This window comes from Pundamilia nyererei, unplaced genomic scaffold, assembly GCF_000239375.1.
Source record: "Pundamilia nyererei isolate P.nyererei 1_Seehausen unplaced genomic scaffold, PunNye1.0 scaffold00011, whole genome shotgun sequence".
Taxonomy (NCBI): Eukaryota; Metazoa; Chordata; class Actinopteri; order Cichliformes; family Cichlidae; genus Pundamilia; species Pundamilia nyererei.
The window spans coordinates 6,814,914-6,827,345 of NW_005187412.1; the positions used below are offsets into that span (position 1 = coordinate 6,814,914).

General features: G+C 39.2%; 1 protein-coding gene across 1 annotated transcript in view; it reads right to left on the reverse strand.

The window, feature by feature from the left end:
• galnt18b (UDP-N-acetyl-alpha-D-galactosamine:polypeptide N-acetylgalactosaminyltransferase 18b) overlaps positions 1-12,432 on the reverse strand; it is a 91,642-nt gene that overhangs the window by 49,663 nt on the left and 29,547 nt on the right. Inside the window, exons 2-3 of the mRNA XM_005724346.1 lie at positions 6,296-6,491; positions 2,080-2,246 (exon numbers count right to left, since the gene is read on the reverse strand). Coding sequence (XP_005724403.1) covers positions 2,080-2,246; positions 6,296-6,491 — 363 coding nt within the window. The remainder of the gene's footprint in view (positions 1-2,079; positions 2,247-6,295; positions 6,492-12,432) is intronic.

Consider the following 12,432-nt stretch of genomic DNA (forward strand, 5'->3'; position numbering starts at 1 on the left):
TACACTATTATATATTGTACATATATTTATTAGTTTCAGATGTAGCCATTCTTGTATTTGCTGGTTTGTGTTGTTGTGTTTGCACATTTCTGTTGCTTGTGAAGCTCGCACACAAGAATTTCACTCGCATGTGCTGTGCCAGTGTGCCTGCACATGCGATGTGACAATAAAGGTGATTTGATTTGATTTGATTTGCATGATTTTTTCTTTCTGCTGTCCGTTTTCTTTCAGGTTAGTGTCTCATCATAGAACTCTACACCCTAACATATTACATTTTAGGGTAAAGAATGGATCATAAGTCCTCTGAGCCTGTCTAATAAGCGATACCCTTGCAAAACCCTACTTTTACACGGACAAGTCTTTCGCGGCCCACAGCTTGGGACATTATCCAATTAAGGAGGAATCAGCTAGGTCAATTTGCCCTTCTCTACCTTGATGGCTACACGTTCTCCTGCATGCTAATGTCTCGGAGGTGAGCTGTGACAGCGGCCGATGACTAAAGCAAGGCCGTGGGTGCCTCAGAGGTAAGCTCTGGATGATGACCCTTTCAGCACTATCAGCAGCATCACAGGTCAACAGGCTAACGACATTTAGCACAGATAAGATTCACAGTCATGGTGATAATGATAACACCAGGCCTATCATACGCAGTGTGACGGAGTGCTCAAGCAAACAGGGCGAAATGCCATCAGCAAAATGTCAACGCGTGACTTGGGTCTCTGAAGGCGCTGAAGGCAACTGCTCTCCAGCTCTCAATTACCTGATGAAATATGAATGAATATTAGTTGTAATTTGGGACGAGACTTCTGGGTTTTACATTTTTTTTTATATGATACATTTGGATAAATCCAACTTTATGGCCAGTAACAGCCAGAAGGAGAGAGATAATTCTTATTCAGTCGAGTTGAGGTAAGTTATCAAGACATACCACAGTGATCTATGTTTTGCTCCAGCAGGCTACAGGCAATGCTCCATGTTGTGCATTATTGACTCTGGTAAACATATTCCTCCCAGTGCCAGAATTTCCCCTGTTGATTGGCCCGTAATGGTTGTCTCAGTTCCTGTTACAAGGTGCAGAGCCTATTTAAAAGTGAAAAGCCTATAAATGACCTTGGCACAGTATCATTACCTTTTTATAGCCTGCTTTCTGCCTTTGTGATGTAGTTAAAGTCTTCTGCTGTAAATTATCAGGTCCACTTTCACAGGTGACTTCAAGTCTATATCTTGTGCTCTGCAAAGCAGACTAAAGTCACCTGTCAGTGATCTCACACATCAGTCATGTCAGTGATAGCAGCGCAGAAGGAACAGAGCTCAGTAGTTACACGCATATATTAAATGTCTTTTTGACCTGACAGTGTTTACTCAACATCCAATGCATGCAGATGTAAGAATTAGGTTTGCAAATGCAGACAAGATATGTACAAACACTTCATCACCTTGCTGGATTGTTATCTGCCTTGGGGCAAATTTCCTGGCTTTGCAGCTAATTAGTGTTATTCATCCATCAGTTAAACCCAGTGTACACAGCTCCTAATTAACATTAAAGGAGTTTGAAGGCCCTCAGAGGAGCAGCAATACAGATACTGACTGCAAGCAAACACCGATATTTAAACTATATATATATTTTGTTGAAGGTAATTTTGAACAACTTTGGCTGGAATTGCTCAGCTCTCCCCCAAAACCAACAAAGGCAGAGAAGGAGAGAGAGATGCTGAAGGATTATTCTGATAGCATCCAGGATGGGCTTCCACACGGTTTTTACACAACCTGTAACCCAACAAAACAATATCTTTATCTGATGGTGTTCTCCATTACCTTGGGAGTAATTGGATGTGACAAGACAATTATCAGATGGAAGCTTAGGGAAAGGTAGATCAACACACTGCTTACTCACTTTTGCGCTTGTGATCAAACCACATAAAACTCTTAGAAATGCATAGTAGACAAAGTGTCACCCTAATTGCAAATCCATGCCTATTACTTCAATCTAGCTGGAAAGTCATCTATTGCCTGTTTGCGGCTGCTGAGCTACAGCTAGACAAACAGGCAATTTCTGTTACATAAAATGTGGGTACTTACTATTATTGCTGTTGTCGTCCACCAGGATTATCTCTTTGAGCAGGTGGGAAGGTGTCCTGTTGACGGCAGAGTGAATAGACCGCAGAATGACAGACAAGGCTTCGTTCACAAAAATGAACACAATGCTCACTTGAGGGAGGTTCAAGGGATAAGTAATGTTTCTGCACCTGTGGAGGACAAATAACAAATAAGAGGCAACGTTTAGACCTTCAGCTTGTCTAAATGATTAACAGACACGTTCGACACTATCCCGCTTGAGAGTGAGATATTGTCAGGTTTCTTGCCAAAGTGTCTTCTTGGCAGACTATCAGAACCTTATATCCGATTATCAACGCATAAATGTTGTCACTGGTTTATGGTTAATCTAACAAATACAGGTGCTAGTGCACTGCTGGTGCTCTGCAAGGCAGAGGGAAAAGAAAAGAAAAGAAAAGTGGTAAGGTCTGTCATCAATCTCCTGCTCCTGTCTTTCTCTTTCAAAACACTGTTTTCTGTCACCACATGTTGACATTTGCATTATGAATAATGAGTCCAGCTTCTTCTCCTGAAAGGAAACTAAAGGTCTGTTTCCAAGATTTGCAGAAAGAGGAAGCTGCACAAAATGGCAATAAAAGTCTGGGAAACATAGCTTTCAGTCTGAACAGAGGTATTTTTAAATGACCCAGGTGTTTATCTGTGTGGTTCTATGGCTCCTGTGTTCACAGACAACTACCTCAATAACAACAGTAGCAAAATTAGTTAAAACCTCCCCATAATATCCTCTAGAAATGAACATTTAATTTAATTAAAAAGAAGAGAATTGGGTTAGGACTGTGTTATTTTAATTGCTTCTACAACCCTCAGAAAAATTCAACAAAACCCAATTGCTGTCCATGCTCATCATGCTCTCCTTTCTTTTTGTATCTGGAGAAAGCCATGGCTCAGGCATAATGTTTGGGAAATGTGAAACAGAGACACAAAACATGCGTGATTAATGTCTCCCCTGGAACTGTCTCAATGAGTGTGCAGAGCCAGTGTCAGTAAGAATGAATGTTCTGAATTGAGTTCGGAGAAGAAAATGTCCAAAAGTTCTTTAAGCTGTGTAAACCTTTGCACTATATCGCCATTTATTCTCCACCATGGAGCCATCTACATATGTCTGGTCCCAAACGTGATGATGTGATGTAATTTTTTCCCTGATTTTTGTTTGGAATAACTTGTGTGATCACATTTTTTGGACTGTGGAGTGGCCTTCATTAAATTGTCATCGCTAAGAAGGTGCACAATCACGTTTGGTGATGTGAATGATTCTTGTGTTGTGTCCATTTAAGTGCTTGCTCACAGGGGAATTTCTTGATTGTTGGGGTTTTCTCCAGAATAGTAGTCTTTACCTTTGACTGTTGGGATAAATATGTATTACAGCTGCCCCAGCACCTTTAAATGGGCGATTTGTAACAGATATTTGTAGAGTAAGAATTGCCCTTTGACAACCCTAGTTAAAACTGCATTTTTCTTGCATCTATAACATAATTCACTCATTAGTAGGTAGTGAGTGGTGTTGCATGCTTTAGGCAAAAGTAAACTCTTCATTGGGTTTCAATTACTGAGGCAGTGTTTTTCCATGTGACCTTGTAAATTCTTTGTCACTTCAAAGTGATTTTTCATTAGAGCTAAAAATCAGAACACAATGCCAGTGTAGATTTCTTTAGCCAGTACATGGATGTTTACAGTGAGATTAGAGACAAAAACCATCAGGTAATTCTTAGTTAATCATCAGTTTATCATCAGTATTAGATTTTAAAAATGTTTAATGTTTTTTTTTAACACAAATAACAAAGATTTGATTCTGTTATATATTTTTTAACATTGCATAGTTTTGTGATGTTTTATAGTTTAGTGGGTGAATTACAGAAATGCAGTTTTCCAAATAGAAAATAGAAAATAAAAATTTTAAGAACAATATTTGCCAGTTCAGGATTTTTATTTTTTTGTTTGGTCAATTGCTGTGGCCCATAAATTTAGAACAGATGTTCATGGTCCCCACAGGATGACTCCATTTACTTTTCACTGCCAAGCTGCAACCTCCAGGGCTTATAAAGGAAGCTAAAGACAAAGTGTTAATTTAAGCTCCTTCAAAGCTTCCAAATATGAATCAATCCCCAAAAACTCCAATATCAAAACCCCCCAACTTCAAAGTAAAAATAACTGCCTGAAGAAAATGGGCCTTTAATTTTCCCCTTCATACTTTCATAACAACTATGAAAGTATGAAAGGGAACATTTTAGTTCACTTAATATCAAAAGTTATATTAATATTAAGCGATTAAGTAGTATTAATATTAAGGCTTCAAGATAGGGGTGTGGTTATTCTGACCGCTTTGACTGACGGGTGAATTTGACCTCTGTGTTTGTGGTGTTGTATCTACTCTGTGGTACAACCTGTCCAATACATCTGCGCTCCAGTTTTAATGAGTGAAATTCTAGTATTTTATTAATCTCTTCATTAAGCGGCACTACAATTACCAGATAACCGGTCAATATGCAAGTTGTGAGCACTTATGTTTTGTGTTTGTGTTTCTTTAATTAGGAAGTATTTTTTTTGTAGTTTTTAAATAAATTTTAAGATGACATTGCCCGTACTTCTTGTTTTCATTCAGTTTTAATAAGAAAGCTAAAATAGAATTCCTAAAATTTATCCCACAAAAGGGATTCCTGTATGTGGGAACTGTTTTGAATGTGCCAGAAGTTTTACATATGAGCAGTAATCTCTCACAAATAACTCTAAGCTATTACATTTAAAGGGCCAATATATTAAAATAAATGCATGTACAAATTTATAGACATAATGCACACATGTAAACATATCTTTTGTTTGGTTAATTAACCAAATCATCCACATCACTGCCAATCAGCCTCTATTCTGCTTTCTTACTGCTCTTTTGTCATTCTACTGTTCAGACTCCTCCCCGTCTCTGTCTCTTACCCTCACCTTCGATGCCACCAAGCCTAGTCCTGTCTGAATTTCTATCACTGCTAGGATTCTGTTCTGCTATGATGACTCATTGGAGTCTATTTTTTTGCAAATAGCTTAATTAAACCCTGTATCAGAAGCTAAAAAAGAGAACACAACAATAACTCAAAAAAAACATTAATTTAAAACCAAGATATGCAGAAGAGCATCTCTGAATGCACATGTCTAACCTTGAAGCAGATGTTCTACAGCAGCAGAGACCAGAAAGAGAGCCACTCTTGTCAGCTAAAAACAGGAAAGTGAGGCTACAATATACCCAAGCTCACTACAACTGGACAACAGAAAAAGGCTGACTGGTATGACATTTGCACAATAGAGTCAGAATTTGGCATAAAAACATGAAGGCATAGATCCATTCTGCCTTCAGGCTGATTTTGGTGGTGTAATAATGTGGAAAATATTTTATTGGCACACTTAGGGCCCCTTAGCATTAACTGAGAATGATTTAAACTCCACAGCCTGAGTATTGTTGCTGACCACATCTAAGTCTTTATGACTGCAGTGTGACCACAGTACAGTTTTCTGATGGCTGCTCACAGCAGGAAAGCCAACTGTGTTCAAAGTGAATTCAAATTAGTTTCTTGAACATGAAAGCGAGTTCACTGTAATGTGTGGAATGTGCTGGAATGCCATAAAGAATTAAGCCAGTTCTTATGGCAAAAGATGGTCCAACCCAGTATTAGCAAGGTGTACCTACTAAAGTGACCGGTAAATAGACGTCATAACTGTGTATGTATCACACATATCATAATTGTTACATGTGAAAAGTTGCAAAGAATTAGTGAGAAAAACTCATTGTGTTACATTTTAGGATAAATGTACCTGTCTCAAGAACCTGTCACCCTGGATTTTGAAGCCCCCAGGATCTACATTGTGTGCCCCATTAGTTTGCACCCATACTCATTAATGTGATAAGTTGCCTTCATCGTTGATACATGTAAAATGTGTATCATACATACATGCATACATATTTTTTTAAATATGTTATTGCATGCTACATCTAATTCAATGCATCTCATTGCAGTGTTTGAACATTTTTGTAATTCAATTCAATTCAATTCAATTTTATTTATATAGCGCCAAATCACAACACAAGTCGCCTCAAGGCACTTCATAGATACAGAGAAAAACCCAACAATCATATGACCCCCTATGAGCAAGCACTTTGGCAACAGTGGGAAGGAAACCAGTCTTGTACCAGTCTTACCCATCAGGCCTGAGGTCTGCTATTGGCCTGTCTAAAGAGAGACGATCACTGAGGTAGGCATTATATCCATAGTACTGGAACTGCTTCAGAGCCACTCGCCGGTTGTCTGGACTGAGCTCTTGACCCCAGTGAGCAAACAGTGACGAGTCAGAGAATGATGTATCCGGCTGACCATCGTCGTCCTTCCCTGGAGTCTCTATGAGGGATAGAAAGACAAATAACATAAATATTTGTCTACTCCACTCCAACTTGTCAATCTACCTGTGAGGTTTGCATAACTGGATATTTAAGGAACAGTGAAAAAACGATAAGCTAATATAATCCCTATGATTAATGTTGTTTTCCTTGTGTTGTAATGTATGTTTGCAGATGGGGGTGAACTGTTATTTAAAAAGACTGGCTGAGTGTCCTTCAACAGAAATGCTAGAGTTCATGCTGCTGATGAGAAGCTCTGTCATGCCCTTGAACACGAGAAAAAGATTCAGTTTGTCCCAGCAGTTGCTGAGCTGCGCTGTAGCTGACTTTGCTGTTTGACCTACACAGACAGGACAAAGTGAAACCAATTTGCCTACAGCAACAGACACAACCTTTCTTTCATAGTTTTTTCTCCCTTTCCTTTTAAATCCTGTCCTGTCTGGCAGTTTTATCAATCAGAATTATATGCACTGCTGTGCCAAACACATTTTGCTTTTCCAAGACCAGCTCTATAAATTCTCTATAGGCTCCTCTTGTTCATGGTTTATCTGTTTATTTCTTTATTTCTATTTCTGTTATTTCAGTTATTACATTATATGTGGTATACAGTATGACAATGTTTAAGGCAGGACAGGCAAAAAAAAAGAGGAGGGGTTGGGGAAGACATAATGAAAGGATGAAGATCAACTAGAAATGCACAATGTATTGCCAGCTGCTGCACCTGTAAAAAAAAACAAAAAACATACAACACCTGGAATGCAAACATTCGAAAATGCACAGGTACATAAAGCAACAATGTATGTGTAGGCTCTAAGTCATCCAGGTCACAGTAATCTGAGGAGCTTGCAAAGAAAATTGACTGGACTTCTTTAAGTTTCTTGAAGACGTTTCACCTCTCAGTTCTAAGACCAAATGGTGGAAAGTCCCAGGTATTTAAGCCTTAGTGGGAGTTGTCCCTTAAGAGGTTCACTGACCCACTATTTATCATGTGCATCATCATATGGGTTAAAAAATTGTGTGGGTCATTATCAGCAGAAGGTTTCGGGCGAAACTACTGTGAGACCTTGCCATCATGTGACTTATTGAGATCAAATTACGCAAGATGTGAGTGGGTGTTAGGTGTGTGGGTGGGACCTCCGAAGATCCGCCAAGATGGAGTCCCACTCAGACAGTATAAACAGTTAGCAGTATAAATTCAGCTGCCTACAACATTTCCAAGAACCTCGCCAACATCCTAGCTCCCCTTCTGGGGAACGCACCCTATCACATCAAAAACTCCACTGACTTCACCAACAAGGTCCAGAAACTTCCCACATAGCAAAATTGTATGGCCCGGATCTGGCCCATACATGGGCCAGCACAGGACCATCAGTGTGTCTGCTGCTGGCCCATGTGTGAACTACCTCTGGCAAACCTGATCTGGGCCACCAAAGGCCCGTCATTCTTTGCGGTATGTGGGCCATGTGTAAGTTGTAAGTTGGCCCCAGATGTCAGCCTAATGTGTGCCTTATCAAGCCATGTAATAACAACATGTGTCAGAACATGCAAAACAGTGCAAACGTAACATGACAAAGCTCTGTTCAGACAGTGAATGAACTGATTATTATATAGCGCTTTTCTAGTGTCCCGGATTACCCAAAGTACTTTATACGACATGCCACATTTACACAATTTCTCCAAACTCAGTGCTTCCTAACTACATTCACACTCTTGACATGCGGACTGGAGGAGCCAAGGATTGAACCACTAACCTTCTGATCAGTAGGTGACCTGCTCTACCTCTTGAGCTACAGCCACCCACTGGCAAAGATGAGTAAACCATCACTAGGTTTTGGATAAAGTGTACACTCACAAACCTGTCAAACCTGCATTTGAAACGTTGGCTACCATAGCAGTATAGTATTGCAACACGGCATTTGGGTCTTCTAACTAAAATAGGAAAACAGGAACATAAATAGTGCCATCATTGCCAGACCTGGCCCACATCTGGTTGACATACACTCTGCCATGACACCGGTCAGTCAGAAGTGCCAGCTTGATGCCAGATCCGGGCCAGACCTGTTTTCTATAGGCCTGGGCCACATAAACCAAACCACAATCGAGCCAGATATGGCATGCCATCACATAGGCAGTACCATCTATGCCAGGCCTGGCCCATATGTGGATGACATACATCTTATCATACCAGAAGTCAGCCAGCAGTGCCGGCTTGGTACCAGATCCGGGCCAGACCTGCTTGCTATGTGGGTTATACTGGATCCAGAAGAAACCATAGTGTCTTTTGATGTGGTTTCACTCGTTACTTGCAGATATACAACTGAGGCAGTGGAGACTGTCAGAAAATGACTAAAGCAAGACAGCTCCTTAGAAGACAGAACCAGCTTTGGCCCTGATCAGATTTGCCCACTGTTAGAGCACTGCCTTACCACCACATATTTTAAATACAGTGAGGGTTTCTACAGACAAAAAACAAGGATGTGCCATGGGCTCCAAAGCGTCACCCATTGTGTCCACTGTGAACGATTATCCTTGAAAAGAGGGGATGGCTTGCAGCACCAACTGTCTGCTACCTACAATCCCAGGGCCCCAGGTCGTGCACCTGGACCCACCCAGAAGAGGCGAGCTTTCCTGCCTCTGCCAGAACCTCTGGACAGGTGTGTAGGACCATATATCATGCATACAGTTCTCAGCAGAGTTCTCTTTGCAGTGGGTGCATATGTTTGAGTGTTTAAGGCCCATAAGATTTTCCATATAACATGTTCAAGATTTTTTATCCCTTTCTCATGCCACGATGCAAACTTTAGTATTTTCTTTTCCTGACAGATATCTGGATTGTTCAAAATGTGTGTTAGTTTACATGGGAAAAATGAACATTTAGTTATTTTTAAGATGTCCCACCAGGCTGTCAGAAAGATTTTTATGTTAAGGCTTTTAAAGCAGTTTTGATGCTTAATACTGGAGCTTATGAAAGGCAAATTAGAGATTTTTACTTTTCCACGGAGTCTAGTGATTTAAACCAAGTAAACCAAGGGATTTATTAGGGATAACTGAGAAAAAATTGTTTATTTTTGGCAAAATCATAATTTTCATGGTGGCAACTGAGAGGCGCCTGGCAGAAACATATATACCTAGATATCTAATATTACCTGACTGTATTGGGGTGGTGGTGTTTTTCAAATTGCATTTCAGAGGCAAAACTGCTGATGGAATAGTATGATATGGATAAGAACTTATCTATAAGTGTGATCGTCTTTCTGAGAGAAGTTTGTGAGTTCCTAAGGAAAAGTAATATATCATCGGCATGCAGGCTTATCTTATGGTCTGTATTTTCAATTTGAACTGTTTTGATAGCTATATTTTGTCAGATTGCTACCACTACTGGCTCAATAAAAATAAAAATATTTATTTATATTTTAAAATATTTATTTATATTTCTAAAGGATTAATCTGTGATGAAGTCTTTAAAATATTTATTTATTTGTTGTTGTGATGTTTACGTTTATGTGGTAAATTCCAGCATTCAGGCAAAGCATACATAATGCTGAGTGCTGAGGGAGAAGAGAAAAGATATGAATGGTGACAAGGGAAATAAGTTAATGCAGCCACCCAAGAACCATTTTGAGTAACCTAAATCAACTAACCATCCCCATGGATGGATGGATGGTCTGTCGCAGGGCTAACACATAATGACAAAAAAAAGAAAAAAATGACAAAAAAAGAAAAATTACAGGCTAAGATGATTAAACCAGCAATATTTGTTCTACGTAGACATGTCTGTTAGTGGGAAAGGAAAGTGAGAAGGGAAAAGCAGAAAGTGACGTTTGTGTAGATCCAGGTCACCTGGCGTGGTGTTATGATCGCAATAAAGCTGGCTGTTGACACACAGTTTATCAGTGATGAAAGCTCGAGAGCCTTCTTGGATGAATTTCTTTCAGATCTCTAACAGAACCTTGTGTCATTCCAGGATGTCTTTGGAAAACTGGTTGTTGAAGTCTGTTCCTCTTAGCTCCTGGCTGTGGCTCTTCACCAGTTCATATTTTTTTAAGTGTTCAAATTTGGCCAAGAACGATCAGCTCATCGATTTCCCAAACAATGGACACGAGGGAAGCTGATGTTTTTAACTACATCCTCCAGGTTTCTGGTAAGTGGAAGAAATGACTCACTGTTGTTTCCCGGTCTTCTTCTGCCTTCTCTGGTATTCCTGAAAACACCAAGTTGTCCCTCATGTTGCCGGCCTGGAACCTGATGACAGTTTCCTTGATTTTTTTTCTTTTCTTTTATGAGAGTTGGGTCATTCTTTCAATTAGGAATTCACCAACTCTTTGAGGGTGGCATTTTCAGCAGCCAGTGTTTCCACCTGCTGCTGGCTGAACTCCACCGACTCGCACAGTGCCTGAAAATCTTTATGCAGGATTTCCAGGAGGGCCAGGCGTACGTCTAAGCTGGACAGCTTTTTTAAACAGTGGACGCCAAAATGTGAACAATGTTGCTGTACTGTGGAGAAGCTGGCTGCGGTGAGTCTTCAGGGCGGTGTCGTTTAATGGATTACGTTCCTTTGCTGCTGGAGGGAGTCGGCACCTTGTTAGTTGTGCCCAGTACACTTTTTACCTTTCTTTGATAGTTAATCACTTGGTATTGTGTGATCCTTCTTGGAAAATATGATCCTACTGTGTTCTTACACTACATGAGACTGTAAAAGGACTGTGTTTAAAAGGCTGACAGCAGAAAAATTCAACACGGTGACTGCACTGAGAGCTTAGAGACATTTAAGTTTTGACGAATGCGACATTACAGCTTTCGGTCCGTGTTGATAGACTCACTTCATGACCAGACTCCATAAAGCAATGGTAGCATCATTTAAACCTTTTGTAAAAGCTTCCAAGAGACATTAATGAACTTAAGAGGTAAACTTTTGAGTGTGTTTAACAGTGTGAGTGTGATTTATCCATAAGAGGGTCGATCACCAAAAATACAGCAAATAAAGCGCATAAAAAATTTAAAATGAAGTGATGTAATCTCAAAAGAGTCATAATAAAAGTTTTCAAGCTACTGTATACTTGTAATACTTACAACACTTAAAATTATACTTGCAATACCTAGTCCCAAAATATTTTCTGTGATGCTTATTAATACACTTATTAAAACACTTTTTTCATTTCAGTGAATAGTGTGCAACAGGTCTGAAAAATGAGGCTGTTAGTAATATTAAGAAAACGTGATTGCAAACAGAGGGACTCTAGAGTCAGAAAAAAATAGTCAGAAAATAATTAACGTTATAAAAAATTACCTCTGTGTCATGGTTAATAATAACATATTGTAAATTAAAATGGCCTCATCAGCAGGAAATGAAATCTAATGAAAAGAGGTTCTGGCGTATCATGTGTTAATAATTTCATTAAGAGAAGGCATCAGTGCCCTGCAGCATAGCGAAACTATAGAACAATAAAAAAGAGACAATTTCCATTATAAACCTTCAGTATTTCAGCTCCCTGCTGAAATACTACAGCTATCAGGGATAATTCACATCCTACCATACGTAAACATTTATGTATGGTTATTAAAAAAAAAAAGCTGTTTAGTAGAAGAGTGACAAAAATAATTTCTTCATTTAATTAAATTTTCAAAGTTCAGATTTATTCATTTTTAAGCTGTTTTAATACAGCTACAGTATTCTATTAACTGAAGACTATTATTATTTTTTTTACCAATAAAACGTGAGCAAAATAAACTAAGAACTCTCAAATACCCAAAGAGAAGTGAGGGGTGACTCCTCACTGAGACTGCATACAAAAGACAGGTTACAGACAATAATATTCATGAGCAGATTAAATACAACAATATGAAGGGGAAGCAGGTGTAACAGGATTACATTATGAACAGAACGAAAAACTTCTTCTGAAAAGGCAGGAGATAATACTACTGTGCTTTGAAAGGAAAAAAAA